The sequence below is a fragment of the Camelus bactrianus genome, chromosome 2 (assembly GCF_048773025.1).
Source record: "Camelus bactrianus isolate YW-2024 breed Bactrian camel chromosome 2, ASM4877302v1, whole genome shotgun sequence".
NCBI lineage: Eukaryota > Metazoa > Chordata > Mammalia > Artiodactyla > Camelidae > Camelus > Camelus bactrianus.
This window is the reverse complement of record NC_133540.1, coordinates 130736437-130759117: the sequence shown is the minus strand read 5'-3', so window position 1 is coordinate 130759117 and position 22681 is coordinate 130736437. Positions and strand designations below refer to the sequence as shown.

General features: G+C 44.8%; 1 protein-coding gene across 3 annotated transcripts in view; it reads right to left on the bottom strand.

The window, feature by feature from the left end:
- The window catches only part of ZBTB49 (zinc finger and BTB domain containing 49), a 28181-nt gene extending 5527 nt beyond the window's left edge, over window positions 1-22654 (bottom strand). The window contains exons 1-5 of one of the 3 annotated variants that reach the window (XM_074350336.1): window positions 22521-22654; window positions 15246-15416; window positions 11483-12585; window positions 8495-8541; window positions 1266-1339 (exon numbers count right to left, since the gene is read on the bottom strand). In XM_074350336.1, the coding sequence (XP_074206437.1) occupies window positions 1266-1339; window positions 8495-8541; window positions 11483-12585; window positions 15246-15397 (1376 nt within the window). In that variant the 5' untranslated portion in view covers window positions 15398-15416; window positions 22521-22654. Of the gene's footprint in view, window positions 1-1265; window positions 1340-8494; window positions 8542-11482; window positions 12586-15245; window positions 15417-22520 lie in introns of those variants that run through there. The other 2 variants (XM_074350342.1, XM_074350349.1) reach the window with 2 other exon arrangements.
- Between the last annotated feature and the right edge of the window lie 27 nt (window positions 22655-22681).

Here is a 22681-nt window from a genome sequence, read left to right as displayed (position 1 = left end):
TCCAAGTGTTTTGCTCTTAAAACCCTTTCTCCTCCCTACTTTCATTAACCTTTCCCCTTCCGAGATGATCAACCCAATCCTCGAATATGGAAACCTATGCTCTTTCCTTTCCACCGCACTCGACAGGAGAGTAAAAGGTTGTGTTTGGGGGAAGATGTTGCAATACAGACATGATTTGAAATGCATGCCTTACTTTTAATGGGAGTTCAGAAAGCTCACATTTAAAGTGCCCTGCAAAACAAGACTTTCAGGGACCCCAAGTCAAGCAGCAGGGAGTTTCTGCTACAAGGCATCTCCAGGAAGCAGCACATGTGACCTGGGCACTAAACTTGGTCTTCAGTGTCCAGGGGGCTACGGCAGAAAGGGTGACATGTGAGGCTAGGCAGCTTTTACTTCTCTGTTTTATACCATCTGCAGAGACAACAGAACCAAGGGTGTTGTGCGTCCTCACAGCGGACTGTGACCACAGCTGTCCCACTCCTGTCCCATCCCCCAGCTCCTGAGTGCAAACTTATCAGACGCAGAGAATCTGTACTGTTTATGTTTTTGTTCCCATCACAGCACTTAGCATACAGAAGGTGCCTAATAAATGTTGGCCGAATGAATGGTTACATGAATAAAACACTACGCGACTGGTAGAATCCTGGCTGTTCCCTGCTGTCCTACAATGACTGGCCATCAGGTGACCGAGGCTGTGGACTCTCGACAAGGGCCCCCAGTGAGGGGACAGGGGTCCACGTTGCAGGGACCATCTCTCCAGACCGCTCTCCACCTCCAGAGTAAGTCAGGTCGATTCCCACTTCCCAAGTCTAAGCCCTCCCCGGCCCTCAGGCTTGGCCCACCCTGCCTGTGGCTGAACTCACAGCCCTTTATGGGTCTGGGTGCACAGCTGGGGTGCCTCCTACCACCCCCTCCTGAAGGCCAGGCGTTCAGGCCGCAAGTCTCATTTCCCCTACCAGTCACCTCTGGCACTCATCTATTTTAACAGACATTCTTGGAATGAATGGAAATTTTAGTATAAAATAATTTTGTTTCCTGTAAAATCCCATTTCCTAAGACTTGTGTCCTAGATTCTCATTCTTTTAATTAATATTTCCACTTCTTTGGGTTATTCTCATGTGCATCACATCAAAAGCCAGAGGGTTTGGCTTTACTGTGTTCCTTAGTGAGGCAGCGAGCCCCCCCGTGGCTCAGGGAACACGGACTTTCAAAGCTGCTGAGACGAGGGCTGCTCCTCGCGCGGGGTGAGCGAGGCTGGCACTGACCTCTTCCCGCAGATCTCGCAGATGTACGGCTTCTCTCCGGAATGCCGACGCAAGTGAGTTTGCAAGTTGCCCGCCTGCAAAAAAGGAAAAGCAAAAACATGCCAACAATGAAAGGTTTTTTTTCTCTTTTTTTTCAGGGCATACAAATTCAAAATGGAAACTGACAGATTCAGCCAGGTTCCAGTCCTACTTCAGAATGAAGACTCCTGATGCACAACTCAGAAGGAGCCACGTGCGAGGAGATGGAGGTCCAGCCCACTTCGGCCTTAGGGATCCCCCCGACCCGCAAGCAATCTGCTGAACAGGGGTGCCTCTCAGCTCTGCGCTCCACGCCAGCCCCTGGCCTGGCCCATCTCAGGTGTGCGGGGTGCCGTGTCCCTCTTAAATGTGCCTGACACACCGTGGGGACTTCTTTAGGGGTCGCTAAGCTTGTGTTTAAACAGCTCTTGATATATTTTATTTTGTATTTTTTTTAACCTGGACCATCTATATGCAAACATCATTTGAAAAAAAGGTATCATTTGTACTTGGTTATTTCAGTATTCATTGTTTCTTCCTTAAAAACATGCTTTTGTTCATAAAGAAGGTGAGACATTTCTCAAAACTATTTCCTCCGGCAGTATGGTTGTTCTGCCTGACAGCCTGGTCATTTTTACCTCTGTGCAAAAATGCAAACCAGGAGATTCACAGTCGTCCTGCAGCTTCGGGCCTTTTATGTTCCTAATCTGTGAAACTAGCCGGGCTTTATGAAGGTTAACTGATTTAAATGAAGACCAGAGAATAGATTTCCAGGTACTAATTGATAGGAAATCAATGAAATTGCTTAAGGTACAGTGAAATTAAAACTGCAAATGCCTCAGATATTAAAAACGCTACTGGCAAATGTGTTAAATTAGGATTTGGAAACAAAATCTTCCATAGCTGTAATTTAAATTAATAGTCTCAAACTGTCATGTCCCATACTTAATTCTGTTACAAAACCCCCACACTGAATAGGATGAACATACTCAAGGGCAATAATGTGCAGGCAGCACACACAAAATAAGCCAAAAAGCCAGCATGAACAGTAAAACCCGACTCATAAACGTGGCTTTGTAAATTTGCAAACTATATTTTAAACAAGATGCAAAGATAGTTCGTGGCTGTAGGTCTGAAGATGGGTTTGATGTCCATCTGTGGCCAGTATAAAGGATGCTGTCTGTGGAATTTATGTAACTTGGAAGGTTCTTTACGTCTACCAGACTGGGACACACTAACTTAGATACAACATTTCAGAATATGATAAATATGGCTTTTAAAAAAACTGGTGTATTTTAGATAACCAAAGAGAAAGAATCTGGCAAAACATTGGCAAATACCCAGCTTTTAACTGAATGATTATTAGTAACAATAATAAAACAGCAAATGTCAACAGCAATAGACATTTGGTCTACTCAGGCTTTTACATACATAACCAACTTGCCCTCAGAAATTAGTAGTGTTATCTCTATTTTCCAGATGTAAAACTGAGATTCAGAGAAATAAATTGGTTGCCCTAAGTTACATGGATAGGAATTAATACTGGTTTGTCTGATTTAAACTCTTGTCTTACACAAAGGGCGTGCACGTTTCTGTGAAAAAACTAGCTTGTGTTGAATTCTCAGCACGACAGTCACTCTGCCACTCAGGAAGCAGCTCGTGGCAGTTAATATAAGGCACCGCTGACTGTTTTAAAACAGTCACTTACAAATTTCAGAAAAGCTCAGCAATTCGAATAGCACCATCTGCTCAGCTGTTAAATTGGATCCCTCTTGTTTCAAGTTATCTTGTGAACTATGTATTATGATTGAAATGCGTTCTGATTAGATTCTCAGCAATGTTGCAGATTTCCTTTTTAAATAAAGCATAACAATGACTTGTTTCCAAAGTAAATTTTACTGAATGGTCTTCCACTTAATATTATAGTAAGCAATTGTAAAACAAACTTTAAAATGTTTCTTTAGCTATTTAGTGTTGGAAATGTGTAATGAAAATAATTATCATTCCCCCAGATAAAGCAGCATATAGTCTGATACATGGTACAAAAACAGATTAAGTAATTACATGATTTAGGCAAGTCCAATAATATATTCAGACAATTTACACCAAATTACATTGTGAACTAGGGCTCAGATTACGTGCTCTTTGCTCAAGCGTCTTTATTTTCGGTAAACTTTGCTATGCTTTATTGCTAATTATATCCTAAGTACACAGACTAGAAAGCACACAGTCCTAGAAATGATCTACCGCTGGGTCCAAGAGGACTCCAGCACTGGTAATAGCAGGAGATCTCATTTATGAAGAGCCCACTCTGAATGAAGCCCTCTGCTAAGCACTTGCGAACAGTGCTCCGGTCATCACAATGTCCTCATAAAGTCTGCTTCACACGGTACAGGAAGCAGACAGAGGCGCTGGGCGGCAGTCGGCCTCAGCCCCGACAGCCGGCGGGAATACTCCGCCTCCGCTTTGTCTGCCGACTCCAAGCTTGTGCGGCTGTCGGGCAGCAGCGAGGTACCAGCAGTAAAGGAAGTTCTACTCCCTTTAAGTCAATACCATTTTAAATCAGGATGGAGTCGTCAGAATTCTGGACTGAAAAACTCTGTCGCAGAAAAGAAACTAACACCTGATTTATCGAGTAATTAAAAAAACAAACCCACTCAGATAGGTACCTGAACATCAGTATTTAAACACGATCAAACCAAGGATAAATTCTCTCTCAGAATACTCTTCTAATGGCTACTGATTGTTTCTATAAGAAAACAGGGAATCAGAAAATTTTAGAGATAAAAGGGAACTCAGATCTTAAAAGTCATTTGTGTTCTAAGTGTTTAAAACAGAAAAAAAAATCTAGATATTAACACAGAGATGTCACCTAAAAAACTGACCATTACATTGATAAAAGGACATTTGACAGTGTGGGAAATATCAGCTCAGAGTTGAAAACTTAATAACTTAAGAAAGTGCATGAAAATATTCTTACTCAGTGGCGGGAGGGTACAGCTCAGCGGTAGAGCACATGCTTAGCATGCACGACGTCCTGGGTTCTATCCCTGGTACCTCCATTAAAAAAAAAAGTTCTGCTGAGTAGTCAAATGATCATTTACTCTAATCTCCCTGCTTCCCTTTAAAAAAAAAATCTTATATTTTGCGTTTTCACCATGGATGGGGTGAAACTTTGTCACCCTGGCATCAGGCCACATCAGCACCCTGGAACCACGCGTCCCGGCGGCCCCTGCAGGATGCTGCATCCTGCCCACCACGCCCTGAACACAGGAGCTGCTGGGAGGGCACTGAGCCTCTCAGAACTCATCCTTCTGCAGCAGCTGCTCAGTGCTCCTATTTCTGCCACCTTGGAGAGACAAAACAACTCCATTCCTCTCCCAAAGACAGCTAAATATGCTGAGTTTCCCTTTTCCTGTTTCTCACGTGACAGGCACTCCAGATCTGTCACTCATCTTATTTTGTCCTCTGGATGCCCAGGTTCTACTCCACATGGGAGACACGTGGCTCCAAATGGATCCTCGTTCATACTCTGAAGTACGGCAGGACTCTTCCTTCCTGCGATCCAGGCAGGTGCAGAGCCCAGGATTATGCTAACACACGTATGTTCCGTTGTCACAACCTGGACTTGGCGTACCTTTCTCATGTATCAACTGCTTGCTGACTCAGCATTAAGGTTGTGGCTACATTTTTTTTTTAAAGACTAACCCTATTAAATACTAAATTGAACAAACAGCATAAAAGATTAATTCTCTTTGGTAGCTCTGTTTTCTAACTTGGAATCTTCCAGAAGGGAAAATACAAGCTCACTTCTGCCAAAGCAAACAGTCTGGCAGCTACATGGGACACCCCAGTCATTGTACCACATGTATTCCAGTTCATATGAGAAACGGATGCTGGCTTGGGCTGAAGGGTGGCTTACACAGTATCCCTGTGTAGACACCACCGCTGCTCCCTCTGCCTGGAATACCAGGGGCTTCCAGGCTCCTCAGGTGCCCTCCTGTCTTCACGGCTCCCCTAAGCAGTCACTTGACACATGCCAGGTCCCCACCCACCCAAATACCACAGCTTTCAGGGAGAAAGGACTCCTCTCCTCTTTGCCCGCATTATTCCCTGTACATCTTTCTGCCATGGCATTTCCAACATTTCACTGCACTTTGTCACTTCACACAGCTGCTTCTTCCTCTAAACAAAGATAAGCTCCTGGAAGCCTTATTCATCTTTGTGCCCCACACAGGGCAGAGCTCCCTGGACACTGTAGACTTGCAATATATACGTGTTGAATGAAGTTTTTTAAGAGTCCTTATTCACAGAAATGTCATCATTTCACTATGAAAGAAAACAGCACTGAAAATCATATATACGTAATCATATGTACTATATGTAACTCTACATTCATAAAAATCTGATAAAAATACAGACACCCGCATGGAAGAAGAGGACTTCTGTAGTGCCTATCAGACAGGGCGGCCCTTGGCAGGACCCACAGCGAAAGTGTAGGACCCGGTCTGAAGCAGTGGGCAGGCTGCCCTCGGAATCACTGTGTTAGAGGGAACCAACGTTCCGGCCTGCTTACGCCCTAACCCTTAGTGTACACTCTCAGCAAAACAGCCAGTCAGCCTGGGAAAACTTAAGTTAGACCAAGTTACTCCTCTGCCTAAAACCATCTAGTAGCTCTCCATTCCTCTCCAAAGGGAAACTCAAAGTCTTTATAATAGCCTAGAGGATGCTACATGACCTGGTCCCCATCACCTCAATGTCGTCTTCTCTAACTAGTGTTCCTAACTGCGCTATCCCCACCGCCTACTTGACAGATAGCAGGCATTCAATAAATGTTTACTGGACATGCTCTTGACCCAGCTCTCACCACAATCCTGCCCTACTTTCCAAGCAGCGTCTGCACACCTACCAAACCTCGGAAAAGCCTGCCCACAGTTCTCAGCCAGGTGACACCCCACTCGCTCTTCTAAGGATATTGCCAACGTCACCCTATTTGTTATAACTCCAACATCAAGTAGGAGCAGAATTAATACATATTGTTCAAGGAGTAAAAACTTGGAAGCGTATATACAAGAAAACAGACTGAAAATTCATCTGAAATTTTGATGCAAATTAGATCAACTTCCTAGACCTCCACCCCTTCAAATCGGAGAAGCTGATCCCGTCAGATATGAAAAGTATTCACAACAGAGTGATAACTCTGACTTTATGGATTTAATTGTTTGAGCTTCTATAAGCTCAGTATATATTATATAAACATACACATTACACACATCATATGAATATATATCACATACATATATATTTAAAAAACTTTGGACTTCTAAATGTATGTTCTATTTCTACCCTTTCCTATTTGCTATCGCCTCTCTAGTTAAAACTTAACATTTTAAAAATTTAAAAAATTTTTCAAAAGTATCAACACTTAAGCCCCACCCCAAACCAAGAGAGTTGGAATCTCTGGGATAGAGCCCCGGCATCAATGCCAGGAGAGAGGGCTGAAGGCAGGCTCAGGGTGCCTGGGTGTCTGGTTTTACTTCATTTGGTCACAGAAGGGTTCCAAGCAAGAAAAGAACAGAACCTACATTGTTATCAGAATTTAAATGTATAAAGGACTTTCATGTCCATTTTTTCATTTAATCCTAACATTCCCATGAGGTGGTATTACCCCTATTTTAAGGATTAGAAAGATGAGGTCCAGAGAAGTTGTGATTGCTAATTATTAGTGGTCATTAATCTAGGTTTTATGCTTTCCCACCACACAAAAGCTGGTAAGATGAAAATGGTGGTGGTTTGGGGAGGGGGTTGCCTTAGGAAGACTGGTCTGCAAACGCAGAGGGGGACAGAAGACATGAGAGGAAGGAGGCGACGGCAACAGGGTAAGGACCAATAATGTCTCCTGAGCACTCACTCCGATTCTAAGGACTTCATCCTATCAACTCAGTTACTCCTCACAATTTACAGCCTAGGAAACGCAGGGACAAAAGGCTGGGTAGCTTGCCCAAGGTCAGAGCAGTAGACCAGAGGCTGGATTCAAATCCAGACTGTCTGGCCCTCGAGCCCGAGCTCTGACCCACAGGCGGGGCAGGTATGAAGCAGCACAGGTCCCAGCAAGAGGGGCAGATGAGCGATGGCTGCTCCACTCAGTTCAGCAGAAGCTTACTGAACACCCAGTGGGTGCACGGCCCCCACTCGGATGAATAATGCAGAGGGACACGTGAGGACATGGTGAATCACTGCACGAGGGGAGCAGGAAGAGGGGACAGTAATTAGATCGCAGGTCGTGGCGCGCAGGCAATGGTGAAGGGGAAACTGGAGGAGCCGTGTGCAGAGCGGGCGCTCCCTTACTCTGTCTGTGCCCCACAGGGCCGGCCCGGCCAACTCCCACCAGACTGGAGGGCTCGCGTCCTCCAAGGTCCAGCCCGGAAGTCCCCTCCCCAGTGCAAAAGCCCTTGCACACGCTGTTACTACAAGATTCTCACATGTGTGTAAAAACAGATGTAGGTGACTGCTTCCTCTGCAGGGCTGCGCACGGGCCCCTGTGAGCAGCTTCTGCAATGCCAGTGCCCAGCCCACAGCAGGGGACCCGTTATCTTCCATTTCAGAAGTAGATTCCCACAGCCATTCTACCACGCTCAGCATTTCCTCTAAGACACTACATCTCTAGGGTTCTCTATGTCTAGTGCCCAGATCAGTACACAGCCTGTGGGAGGACACGACGCATGCTGGCTGGGCGAGAGGGCACACGTGCAAAGGGTCGTAACTGAGGTCAGCTAACAGGGAGTGCAGGCAGGGCATGAAAAGTGTTTGGTCTTTTATCCAACATCCTAACACCTACAGTGTCAGGAAGAATCAGGACATTCTTGGATCCAGCCCAGCACAATCTGCAGCCCCAGGTGGTGCTCCATATGGTTTACTGGGAACATCATTCCCGGAGGAGGAGAAATATACTAGAACTTGGGCCCATCCTTGATGAACGGGGAGGTACCGTGAGAGTTCACATGCTTATAAAAAATGGTATTTTCTCCTCATCAGCTAGAAATTTGTTTTCTTGAAAATTATTTTCTCCTGATTTAGTCTGAAGTCTGTTAAAAGTTACAGATTTTGTCAGAAGCTTTTCTCACAAGTCCAAAAGTATGGCTTATCTGTAATAAAAATAAACAGTGGGTTTCAGGTTTCCAACGATTAACAATAAATAAAAGTATTCCCACCTGAGAGAAATGTTTCCCACACATGTTACATTCAAAAGGTTTCTCACCTAAAACAAAACAAAACAACAACTTGTAAAATCATTAGCAATCTTTGCACAATCATCTTCTGTTTAACATGTTTAGACCTGCCTCCTGGGTCCTGGCTGTCAAAGCAGAGCACTACACACGTTACTGAAAGGCTATGAAAACAGGAGCCTCTGCGCCCTGGTAGTCCTCTCTCTCGCCCTTGGATGAGAAGAGTGAGATCCATATTCACTCTTCTCTAAAAACTTCACCTGTCCTCCAATATAAACCAGTGTTGAAATCAAATGAATTTATCTGCATTCAAACCATACTTAGGTTTGGACATAGCCTTTGCCTTCATCTGAAAATGAAATCTGAGTTTTCTTGCTGAACAGCAGGAACCTAGTCCCCTGTCCTTTAGTCTGACTCCTCCGATTGCCACCGATTTAGAACTGAGCCAAGTGACTCCTTCATACCACATGAGGTAGGAACCTGGGGCAGCCCGAAACAGAGCAGGACCTCCTGAAAGAGTGACGGGGAAAAGCCTCTCTACCGCCTCTCAGCCTTGGCGGAAACGCGCTAAGGGGGAAACATGATCCCAGCGTGGGATGCGCTCCCTCGCCAGCTGCTTAGCCCCCTCTGATTTGAGGAACTCTGAAGAATTACACTGTAATAGATGTAGAGAAGGGAGCTCTGCTACAAAGAAGCCATGGCAGTTCTGAGTAGTCTCTAGAAAATGATCTGTTTAAAAGCACACTTCAGGTATCACCTTAACCTACGGAACCCTAATAAATAAGACCGCAAGGACCAAAAACCTTCCATTGTCCCCATCCTCCTCCAATCTCGTGGTTTCATTAAGATCCTTTTTAAAAAATAAGACGACTGTGTCCCTTCCTACTGTATTGCCGGGGTTTGCTAGCTTTCTGGGCTGCCACCAGGGTGTTTTTATTTTTAGTTATTTTTATTTTATTTTTTTAACATTTTTTATTGATTTATAATCATTTTACAATGTTGTGTCAAATTAGGGTATTTTTATTTTGATCTCTTCCTGAAACTGTTTAATGGCTTCCTCAAGGGTGCCGGGGGGGGGGGGGGCTTCCGACCCCAAGTACAGATGATCCTTGAACGACAGGGTATGAACTGCTTGGGTTCACGTAAATGCAGACTCCCTTCCACAGTAAAGCTACAACAGTACTACCCAGTCTGAGGCTGGCCGAACCCACCATGTGGAGGAACTGGTGTGCAACTGACCGTCAGTTATACTAGGATTCTGACTGCTTAGGGGGTCAGGGCCCCTAAGCCCTACAAGGGTCAACTGCAATTATAATCATATTGATTCTGTATTTCGGACTACACTTATGTCTGAAATTATGGAGATAACAGATTATGTTATGTTAAAGTCACCATCATGGGGAGAGTCTGAAGAAAGAGGGCACCAGTTATTAAGACTCTCAAGTGGCCAGGGCTAATAACCCTGCTCTCAAACGTTTTGCTCTCAGGACGCCTTTACACTCAGCAATTGAGGGTCCTAAAGAGCTTTTGTTCATGTGGGCTATCTCTGTTGGTACAGGCCATATTAGAAATCAAGACTGAGTGATCTTTGACATATAAGTATACATTTTTCATTGCCCACCAGAGTGACAGTCTCATCACACACCCTGCAGCCTTTAGCTGACTCCACTGCACACTCTTGGGAGAAGGAAAAGGCCAACTAACACCCTACACTATGATACAAATAGCTCTGGCCTCCCTGAGCCCCTGAAAGGGTGCCCCAGACCAGACTTTGAGAACTGCTGCCCTTCTCAGTGTATTTACATCCCAGGAGCATCTGTGCCACATAGCTGTACCATGACTATTACCCAAAGATGTGCTTGCAGAATAAACAGTTTCTGTTTCCTTTAAAGCTAAACCAATAAGTTTCTCAAATAAAAATGACAGTGATCGTTAGGTTCCAGGAAATATAAGAAAACACAATGACCTAAATTAAATTTTTTCAGGGAAAAACTGAGTTAATACTAGTTAATAATGATAGTAGTACTTCATATTCAAATACACAGATTTGTAAAGAGATTTCATAAATATTAATTCAGTCTCTTAACACAACGAGGTAGTAAACACCTAAGCAAACGGGGAGTCAGAAGTGCTGACAGACCGTCACGTTAATAACCACAATTCCCAGAGCACCTGGAGAGAGGTTATTTTAGAAGCGTTCTGTAACATATTGCTTCTCAAGCCCATAAAGTAACTGCCATTAATTTATGGTGTTATTAGAGTCATCACGTTTCAGGGCAGGAAGGAAAGTAATATACATATATCGTATCATGTAATGTAAGTTTGTATAACACTTTGTAAAAAGCTTTTGGAAAAAAAGTTTTGGGGAAGGGGAGGAGACACAAATCAATGTAGTAAAACTGAAAATTCAATGTTCAAATGGAAAAATTTCCTTCGAAAATATCAAATGGCTAAAGCTGATCCATATTAAAAAGTTCACCTCCTGCCTCCCAAATGACAACTTAAAAAATTTGATACTCAAATTACTTTCCAGAAAACTTTCAGAATTACTCAAACTAAGTTACTTTAGTCTGAATGAACCTACATTATGCTTTAAAAAAAATCTAATTCTAAACAGCAAACTAATATTGCTTATCTGTTTTATAATTAATTTGAAAATTTGAGTGCATCAGAATAACTCACCAAACTTTAGAGATGGAAAGTTTATCACATAAAACTGTCATTAAAATGAAAAGTTTACCATCTTTTGAAACTGGTTCCATGAAAGCATTTATAGAACTTAAGATTATTCTTTACGAGGCATCACCAAAAATATAAAGCAAAAAATAGTTAACACCCCTTGACTTTTTGGGTAACTACCAATGACGTCATCAAGCAACAGCAAAACTTCTTACGAGAACAGGCGCAGGCAGTGGTGTCTGACCGTCTGCATTATTTCCTTTCCTTTTGCCTGCAGGGACTGAATCAGTGTACCTGTATGAGACCGTTTGTGAAGCTCCAAATTGCTTGGGTGTTTAAAAGGTTTTCCACACAATTCACACGTGTACTGTCTCTGTGACTGAAGCGTCTGGGACTGGTCTTCCAGGGCTGCAGGGTCCTCCGGCCTCTCCATTTCATTCCCACAATTAAAACTCTCAGAACTGATGAGTTCTTCTCTTTCCTTTTCTTCAGCACTTTGGCTGTCCACTTTTTCTCTACTGTCTTCGTTAGCAGATTCTGTCCTCTTTGTTAAACTGTCATCTGATTTGGGTTCAGATGTTGGCTCTGCAGATTTCTGCGACTTTAGGAAATTGAGCTTCCTAAGGTGAATGGCCTTTTTGAGCCTCATCTGTCTGGTGGGTTGTTGGTATGCGTTGTCTGACTCGGGGTCCGGGGCAGAGTCACTCAAAGGCGGGGCCAGGAAGTTGGAAGGCAAGTGCTCCGAGGAATCCAGGACGCACTCGGAATGACTGACAGCACAGGGCTGGTGTTCTGCGCCATGAAGCTCTGGGGATGCGCTGAAGGGGAAAGGCTGCTCGATGACCCTCTCATGACTGGGACAAGAGGCCTGCTTATAGTATTGCTTACTGTAAAAGTTTCTGAGTTTGTAGTAATAGTTTGGCTGTTTGAAAGGCAGTTCTGGACAGCTGCCATCCAGTGTCTCAGGGGCTTGTTTGGATGTTTCAGCTGTGGAATGATGAAGACTAAGTGACGATGGAGCGTGAGAATGTGATTCGTCCAAAGCTTTACTCTGCTGAGCACCTGCTGAACACTCCTGCAGCAAATGGGGCGGATAGTTTTCACTGATAACACAATTAGTGTCGGGAGCCAAAGTGCCCTGCAGGGAGAACGCGCTGTTACAAGGCAGGACAGGTGGCTGGTCTACAGTGGCTGACTTTAAAAATGTGTGACACAGATGCAGAACGTTTTGAACCTGCAAACACTGTGCTATGTCCAGCATTCCTTGTATGTTGTCCTGGTTAAGATCGAGATGAGATGTGTACATGAAGTCCAGGATCTGCCCAATGCCACTGACATTTTTAATATCCAGGTGAAAAACATCATTCTTCTGGCCTGAAGAATTCTGAAAGAGGCTCCTGATAAAAGAAAGGATATGTGCTTACAGTGCTAACAAGGAATACATTCTGATAGCTTTTTCTTATGAATAATATTCATGTTAACATTTATAATTACTATGCTTCTATAAATGCCAGGATTTTAAAATTAAGTCTGCTTTCATCCTTTGGAAAATTTTGATAAGACATCCAATAAAGCAATCCAGATGAATTAAATTAGCATGTTGAATATCCAAACTTCCAAGTAAATCTCAAAGTAAAATTCTGAAACATACTCATTGCTCTTTTTTTTTAAAATGTAGTTATCCATGTGTATTATTAATTGCATACAGATAAGAATATAGAAAACTAAAGAATACACATTTTTTAATATTTCATGTTTAGTCTGACAAGTTATAGATCTCAGGCCATAAAACACATGCAACAACATTTCCATATCTAAGTATCTTAAAAACATCTGAAAAGGATGGACCTAGAGATGATCATTTTAAGTGAAGTAAGTCAGACACAGAAAGACAAATATCATATGATATCACTTATATATGAAATATAAAAAAAAATTATACAAATCTTATTTATAAACCGAAAATAGACTTATAGACATAGAAAACAAACTATGGTTACTAAAGGGGAAAGGGCGAGGGAAGATTAAATTAGGAGTTGGGATTAACAAACACACATTACTATGTATAAAATAGATAAAATCAAGGACCTACTGTATAGCATAGAGAACTATATTTAATTTCTTACAACATATAAGGGAAAAAATCTGAAAAAATATATGTATGTATATGTATAACTGAATCACCTTGCTGTACACCTAAAATTAACATTGTACATCAACTACACTTCAACAAAAAACAAAATTTTAAAAAGTCTGGAAAAAAAAAAGAAGAGAAAAAGACAAATGAACATAAATATAAAACAGAAACAGATTCATAGACATAGAATACAAACATGTGGTTGCCAAGGAGGAAGGGGGTGGGAAGGGACAGACTGGGAGTTTGAAATTTGTAAATACTGACAGGTATATATAGAATAGATAAACAAGATTATACTGTATAGCAACAGGGAAATATATACAAGAACTTGTGGTAGCTCATGGTGAAAAAGATGTGACAATGAATATATGTATGTTCGTGTATAACTGAAAAATTGTGCTCTACACTGGAAATTGACACAACATTGTAAACCGACTACAACTCAATAAAATTTTTTAAAAAGTCTGAAAATAAAAATAGCTTTAATAAAACAATCCTAGATATATATTCATTTTTTAAAACTTTAATTTGTTAATTGTGGCAAAACATACATGTCAAACACTTGACTATGGTTCATATGATAAATTCAGTGGCATTGAGTACATTCATATAGTTGTGCAACCATCACCACTACCCAATTCTAGAAACTTTTCATCATCCCAAACAGAAACTCTATACCTTATACCCATTAAACTATAACTCCCATTCTCCCGAGCCCCTCAGCCCCTGGTGACCACCATTCTACTTTCTGTCTCTAGGTACTTGATAAATACTCATTTTGTAAGCAGTAATTTATCTGGCTGTCTGAGGTTTTTTAGCAACCCAATGGTCCATAAGCCAGCAGTGAGAGAGACTATAAATTAATGGCTGAGTGAGGTAAGTTCTCTTGGAAGTTTGTTAAAGACATTTTATCAAATGCTTCCTCCAAATAGCCTTCAGTTCTGTTCTTACTTAAGGAAAGTACAAATCAGAAGTAGGGTGGGGAAAACTGAAACTAGCCAATGTGGGGGTGGGTGGCTATGGCTCAAGGGGAGAGCGCATGCCTAGCATGCACGAGGTCCTGGGCTCAACGCCTAGTACCTCCATTAAAAAAAAAATAGCCAGTTTATCACCACATCTCGACCAAATTGTCCTGTGAAGACAGAAGAAACGGCAAAGCCCAGGGATGGGACCACCCTGCACAGGGGCAAGAAGCACTGCCGACCTGAGCGAGCAGATCCACACGACCTGCAGCACATGTGACAGCTGAGCTTCAAACTGATCATTCAGGATTGTCACGGAAAGATTAAATCCTGTTCCGCTTTAGGGAAAGAAAGGTACTGAAAACAGCACTTTAGTGCTTAGTGAGATAAATCTAGTTAATCAGAAAATGTTTGTAGAACACTTAACTCTAATGTTAAAAATAAATGATATACTATTGCTTAATATTATCATTTATAAGTAAATCTTCCATTGAGGCAAAAATGATTACAGGGATAGGTAAATTAAATTCAAACCTGTTTTCTTAGAATAGGCAAATGGGAAACAAAAACTAAAATGTTTTAATTAAAAGAAAAAAAAATAGCATACAAGATGTTCCCCCTCTGTGAGTACTCATCCCAGAAACGTTCCTACCAGAAATTCGATTCCTCAACCTTTTATCCTGAAAGGCTAAGAAAGGTATATCTAAGACTAACATTCATTAGAACTATTAAAATCAAAGACAAAGTGCCAAAATACTTTCAATCACCCCTAATATATTTTAGTTAAATGGCTCTTTTCCTCTCAGGTGACTTTAAATACAAAAGAAAAAGGCCACAATGTGTTACAAAAGACAAAGAGAGTGAAATCCAAGGAGAAAATAAAGTCCAGGCAGGATAGCGCCACGCTAGAAGAGCGTTCCCTCCGTACGACCAGAGGAACAGAGTCGAGAGCGCGTACCTGAAGTACTGGCTGAAAGCTGCCAGGACGTTCTTATGTGCTTTAAAGCAGACTCCTTTCACCACCAACATGCAGTCGCAGAGCAGGCCCTGAATGCGCTGCTCGTGCAGCTGCTGGAGGAGGTGGCAGCTGTGAGTAACAACTGGGTCCATGCTCAAGCATCCAGGAGACCTACGACAAAGAACGTGGATCCATGGTGACTCTCGACGCCATGATGGGAAGCTCAGCAGCTGATCTGTGGTTCACTGTCATGATTCCCTGTCTCAACAGTTTTAACAAACAAACAAAAAATCGCTTCTTGAGCATCTAGACCAATGCTGTTCGACAGAATCATCTGCAGTGACGGACACACTCCTTCTCTGCACTGCTCAGCGCAGTCGCCATGAGCCACGTGAGGCCACTGAGCCCTGGAAGTGTGATGAGTGCGCAGGAGGAACCGCACGTTCAATTTAATTTATACGTTAACAGTCACCGTACTTGACACTGCAGATCTAGGCTATGACCGTGCTAATACTATGTGCACCTCTCTCACCTCTACTTAGATCACTTCACTGAAAGACACAGACATAAACTCTTACAAGGTTAGAAAAAAGCCCAACAGGACAAGATCAAACCAATATTGAGCATCTGTATACGGAGCACTGAATTAGAAGCTGAGGAAAATTAAGAACCTATTTGGGGAGACAAGGTACAAGCCAAAATAAATTAACCACCACCACTAGACAATGATTAAAGACGTATCGCAAAGCAGCATGTCCACTCACTCGCCCCCTCGTGACTCTGACAAGGCACTACTCTAGCAGGAACCGAACGCATTGGGGGCAGAAATACTGGCATGTGTGAGATCGGAGGCAGGAGCTGAGTGTGTGGCTGAAGCCCAGGGCGTGGTAGGACATGACTTCTCAGGAAGGGGAGAGGAGCGGAGGGGAAAGACATGCAGCGGGTCAGACGAAGAGCCCTGCAGAGCCTCTTAAGAACCTTGACTTTGAATCCGAGTGAGAGGGAAGCCATTATGCAGATACGGAGAGTTCCATCATTCAGCATCCATTTGCTGACGACTGTGCGCCAGGCTCCAGGGCCACAAAGGTCAGCAAAGCCTCCAGGCTCCCACCCTCCAGAAGCTTCAGTTCTAGGGGAGGAAACACACACAAAAGCACACGACAAACAGCCAAGCAAAACAGTCCGAGCTGGATGCTCGATGAGCTAAACCGTGGGCTCTGATGTTCAGGAGCTCAGTCTAGTCAGAGATGGTTTTGGGAAGAGGAAAAGTAGGGAGAAATGAGGTCAGACTGGGATGAGACTATGGATGTTGGTATTAAAAACTAAAAAGCCATTATCTGCTTTATTTGCTTTCATCCTTAGTACCTAAGCATGACTGAAAAAGTCTCTAAACCATGAAGAATCTAAGCTTGTTAACATGGCCTCTACTTTACTATTAGCAGTATTATTACTGTTAGTATTATTATTAGCCTTGTCTCCTGTCACTCCCAGGTGTGCCAGCCCAAATAAACTACCTGCAGCTCCCCAAGGGAGCCGAGCTCCTAACCAGCGCTGGAGCCCCCGCCCACTACTCACTGCCCGACTTCCCTCATCCTATTTCACAGGTTATCGAGATAATTGTGAGAACCCACATGATCATTTAGAAATAAATGCATCTGGCATATATGATGTAGTCAACAAACGTTATCTAGGAGGACACCTGGAGAGCCTGAGAAAATGCAGTGTCCGGGGGCCTCTGCATTGTAAGCAACCAGGTGATTCTGAAGCAGGTGGACTGCAGACCTCTGCTGTGCTCTCTCCTAAAAAGCCTCTGGTTCTGACACTTCCTGTCCTGGGAAGACTTTATTTATGTCTGACTCTCCCACCTTCTGGATAACGCCCACTCCCCCACCAGGGATCAGCCGAGCTGTCATCTGACGCCTTTCCTGTCACATTCCTTCTTCCCCACAGTTCCCTCCTCAAGTCTGCCCTGGGGTCACTCCTCTGCAACCTTACTGCACACACACTTCAGTAAGATGACCTGTCCTTATGCCTCAGCTTGTCCTTGTGTCTCCCACTCTGCTGTGAGTTCTGAGGGTACCATCTGACTCCCCTTCGCCTGGCACACAGCAGACGCTCCACCGCTGAAACGCTCGCTGCTCTGCACACGCTTGCTCTGTGGCTGGTTAATGACGGTTAGTTTCCTGTTTCCTCCCGCTCTACGCTCCCCACAAGCGCTCTCCTACATCCTTTCCCTTCTCCTCATTCCCACCACCTCTCTTCCATGCAAATGACCATGATCCTGATTTCACTAAGAAGGCTGAGCCCATGGGTAACTTGCTATAACCTGACTGCCTTTAAATTCTTTTTTCAGTTTCAGATTTCCCCCTCACCTCTCCCCCTCAATCCCTTCAGCCTCATAGGATGAAGTGTGCCTTCTCCTTAACTTCCCTTCCCGTCTCCTCTAGGACTTCCCTTCATCATTACCCAACTCTGTCCTCCACCGGCTCACCCATCCCCTAACACACCAAGATCATCCTATGTGGGAAAAAAGCAAAACAAACCTCTCCCTAGGTACACGTTGTCATCAGAGGCCCCTCTTTCAGCAGTCCACACAACACCCTGCTTCCCTTCCACCTTACAGCCCTGCTGCCCAATCGCTGCGCTGAGACAGACTTTCCCACGGTGCTGCCCTCAGTCCCATCCTGCCCAGCTTTCCTGCGACAGGTGGTGGAGCAGCCTGCTCACCTCCGTCCTGAAATCCTTCCCTGTGCAGCCCACTTCTGGTTTTCTCTGTCCTGATCTGTTCCTTCTCTACACTGTACTTCTTCCTCTGCGAGCCCCCCAAGTGTTCCTGTCCCTTAAGAGTCAGCACCTGGGCCCTCTTCTCTTTCCCTTGACAACCACATCTATTTTTGGTCTTCATCTGCTCTAAGCAGACAACTCCTAAATTTGCAGGTTTAGCTTCAACCACCACTTCCAAATGTCCAGCTTTCTGCTAAACACCTCTAACTGTATGACCCCCTCAGCTCAGAGTCTCCAACACTCACCTCCCATCATCTCACCCCCTTATCCTGATTCCTCTATTTCTGCCTGGAAACCTCAGTTTCTGATATGTAGAGTCTGGGGAACTGGCATGATCTCTTGGTGTGAGATTCGGGTGGGATTCAGAGATGACATCATCTACAAAGAGCAACGCGGAAGCACTGGGAGTGGATATATTATCCCAAACAAACAAGGAAAGGGGAGCATTATGTCAGATGACGGGCACTGTCCCCAGAGCTGAATCCTCAAGGGTGTTGAACACCCAAATGACTAAGTGACCAGTTACTGTCCCTGCCCCATGGCTGCCTGAACACAAAAGGCTTCTTGGTTCATTACTATGAGCTATCATTTACTGATGACTTACTACAGGCTGGGCACTGTGCTAAGCATATTCTATCCATCAACTCAAAAAGTGCTACAAGAATCCTATTATCATTTTACAAGTGAGGAAATTACGAAATGAGGAGTTTAACTCACCCAAGATTGTAAAACTGCTGTGTTCCAAAGCCAGGACTTAAATCCTGGTTCCTAAGTCCTGGAGCCCATGCCCTTGAGAAAAAGAACATTAAAAACAACACAAAACCTTCCTCCAAAGACTTAAGTGTTAAAATACAGCAAATACTCTGAATCTACATTAGATATTCTCTAGCTATTTAGAAGTGGCATGCCAAATTATGAACATTCCACAATTTACTCTGACTATAAAAACTGTAACTATTCTATATTACTCAGTATAGTTCTCTAATTGCTTCATGATGTCAATCCTGTACCTCCCCAATAAGATAATAAAAAGCTCCACAAAAAGAATTGGTGTCCTATATTTATTACGTGTCCTATGAATAATAGCTATAAACAATAACATATCATGTGCCTAGTCACAAATAATAAAAATATTTATCAAACATTTCCTCTGTGCCAGGCACTATTCTAAGCCCTTTACACATATTAACTCATTTAATTCTCAGAATAACTGTTAGAGAGAAACTACACACTACTGGCCTCATTTCACAGATGAGGACAACAATGAACTTGGTAGATTAAAGATGACCACAACTTCTCTGACACTCCTCCCTAGGGGAGGTGGGATCTAGGTCTCTTCTTCCTGAACCTGAGCAGCCTCTGCCTTAATCAATAGAACAGGTAAAGCTGTGCTCACTTCTGGACCCAGGCCCTATGAGTCAACAGCTTCCACCTTCCATCTTTTGGACACTGGCTCTCGAAGGCCTGGGTAGGCACTGGGACCGTAAGTCGCCCAGCTGGAGAGAACACACAGAGCAGGAGAAGGGCTCAGGTGAGCCCAGGCTTCCAGCCATCCCTTCCCAGGTACCAGATATGGGAGCAAAGCCACAATGAAAGCTCCAGATCAGCCCCACCTCCAGCCGAATACCACGTCCAGCCCACACCACGTGGAGCTGAAGAACTGCCCAGCGGAGCCCTGCCTGAGTTCCTGACCCACAGAACTGTGAGATGAAATAAAACAGTTTTTAAGTCACTACATTTTGAGGTAGTTTGGCACACAGCAATAGATAACCTGACCAGAGCTACAGACACAGCTAATAATAGGTCATCAATAAGGGACAGAGTTGGGATTTAAACACAGAGAATCTGACTCCAAGGCCCACATGCTAAGGCAACACCCTGGATTACATGCTACAGCTCCAAGGCCTTCCTTGAATAAAATCAGTAGCCTCTTCCGTCTACTACCTATGCCTGATTGTCCAGGTGACCCTACAGATAAGCACCGAAGTAAAGCACAGCACGTGAGGATGAGTGCGTGCAACATAGCCATTGTGTGTTGGGATACCAGGAGTGTGGGGCTCTCTCCATCTCTGCGGCTAACTCACTTGGTGACAAGGAACAAATATCTCCTGCCTTGTTGATCAACACATCTTTGTTACCTAGAAGAATGCTTTGCTCACCAACGGTGCTCAATACATGGTTTCTGGATGATGGAGACTCTGGGCCTCAGTTTTCTCATCTGTAAAATGGAGGGGTCTCTCATCAGGTTAGATACTCTCTAGGGCATCTTTCTGTTCTAAACGCTATAAATCTATACCAAGAATGTGACAGTGGAAAGATGGATTCAATGGCATCAAAGGGAATGTAAATATGGGAAAAGAGGAAAAGAAAAACATAAGAAAACACTCAGGCAAATGTGAATGAAGAGGTGCTTCCAAAGGGAACAAGAGTCAGAATGGAACTTTATCCTGTAGAAAGTGCTCCAGGAGCAAAGGTCCCTCTGTTCTATGGGGCAATTTACCCACTGGCCAACCCCAAAGGAAAGAATGTGTGGAAGTCTGTGCAGTGAGGTCACTGATCGATGACTTCTCCAAGGGTCCACAGTGTACACACCTCAGCACTGCACTGGCCTTAGAGCGGTCCTGCCTTCCACTTTGGCCACCCTGCTTTTCAAATGGCTTGTTTCCAACCCCCCGCCCCAACCCTAATGACAAAACCACTGGCTACAGCAAACAAGTCTGGAGTCCTGTCTCAGCACTACAATGACCTTAGGATGCTATACGGACCAATCCAGTTGAGCCAATGTTGGGTGCCTAATATGCGTAAGACATTGTGGTGAGGATGGAAGGCTGCTCCACTGAGGATGGACTGCTCCCTGCCCTTCCTAGGCTGTGTCTCAGTTTTCACATCATTCACTTAACTCCACTGAGTGTCCATCATATGTTGGGAACTAAGGTATGACAGTGAACAACTCAGACATGGTCATCTGGGCCTTCATGAAGCATCAGTTCAGTGGAAGAAACAAGACTAGCACTGCACCGGGGATATTAAATGGGGGAGGCACAAACTAATTTGGGGAATGAGGGTCAGAAGAAAACTTTCTGGAGGAAGAGACATCTATGCTGTAACCTGAAAGTTCAGTTTGCCACAGAGAGTGCCAGGAGAGCTCACCCTGAGTTTTCAGAGGGAGCAAATGAATAAAAAAAAAAAAAATTGCAGGAGAGCACAAACAAGGATGAGGTGCACATACATGCCCTGCACACTAACATACCCTGCTTTCAAACCTCTTGGCCCCTCTGTCACTTCTGTTGGACAGTCTTTCCTTTCTTGTCCATTCTGGTGAATTCCTTCTGTTATGGGCTGAATTGTGTTCCCCAAAAATCCATATGTTGAAGTCTTACCCAGGACCTCAGAACGTGACTGTGTTTGGAGAGCAGGCCTTAAACAGGTAATTAAGTTAAAATGGGGCAGTTAGGGTAGATCCCAATGCAATCTGACTGATGTTCCTATAAGAGGAAGTCTGGACACAGACACCAAGGATGCTGGAACAGAGGCAAGACCAGGCGAGGACAGGGCCAGAAGGTGGGCGTCTGCGAGCCAACAAGAGCTGCCTCAGAAGCAACCAAACCTGTCGACACCTTGATCTTGGTTCTAGTTTCCAGAACTGTGAGAATCTGTTGTTCAAGTCCCCTAGGCTATGGTATTTCGTTATGGCTGGCCCTCGCATACACCCTCTATTCCAGGCCCCACACTGCTCACCTGCAGAGTGAAACCCTCCTTATCACCCACAGACCCCCACCCTACGGCTAATGCTGCTTACCATTCTCTGTTCATACCCCCGTTCAACTTTCATTCATTTATTCATTCAAGCAACACACTTAGTGACCACCGCTGTGTGCCGGACCTGTCTTTAGGGCTGAAAGAGTAGTTAAGCCATTAAGCGGCAGGCACTCTGCTGAGCGCTTTCCCTTCACAACTCGTGAAGCCCTACGGGAACCCACCGAGTAAGAACTGCTATTGCACCCGTTTTACAGAAGCGGAACTGAGGCACAGAGAGGTCGCTGGGCACTGAGACAGCTGGCTAGGAGCTCTGTAGTCTTAAGCAGTACCCTCAACTACAGTGTGATGGGGGAAACGGGCGCCGGGAGCCGGGGAGCCAGGGCGGGGAGGGACCTGCAGCGTCCCGGGCGGCCGGGAGCAACGAGCCGGAGGCCGGCTAGGGCCCCGGGTTGGGCTTCCAGGCCGAGGGAGCTGCACGAGGGAGAAGGCCCCGCTCCAGGACCGGGACTGGGCCTCCGTGTCTCTGAGCCAGAGCACGGCGCGGCCGCGGGGTAACTCACGCCGGACCCGGCAGCTCCCCTGACCCTCGCGGCGCCCGGGGATGCGCGGGCGGCCGCGGGTCCATGCCCTGCCCGGCCCTCGGGAGCCCGGCCGGGACTCCGGGCCGCTCCCCGCGCGCCGGACCCCGCACGCCCTCGCGAGGCCGGCCTACCCGCCCGGCGACCACCTTACCCTCGGAGGCCGCTCCCCGTCCCGCCGCCTCCTCTTCACCTGCCGCCGTCGCAGCCCTCAGCGCCTCTGGCCCGGCTCTGCCGGCAGCGGAACCATTGCGACAACGCCCCCAAGGCCGGCCGGACCCGCCCTCCAGCTTCCGGATGCGTCACTTCCGCCAA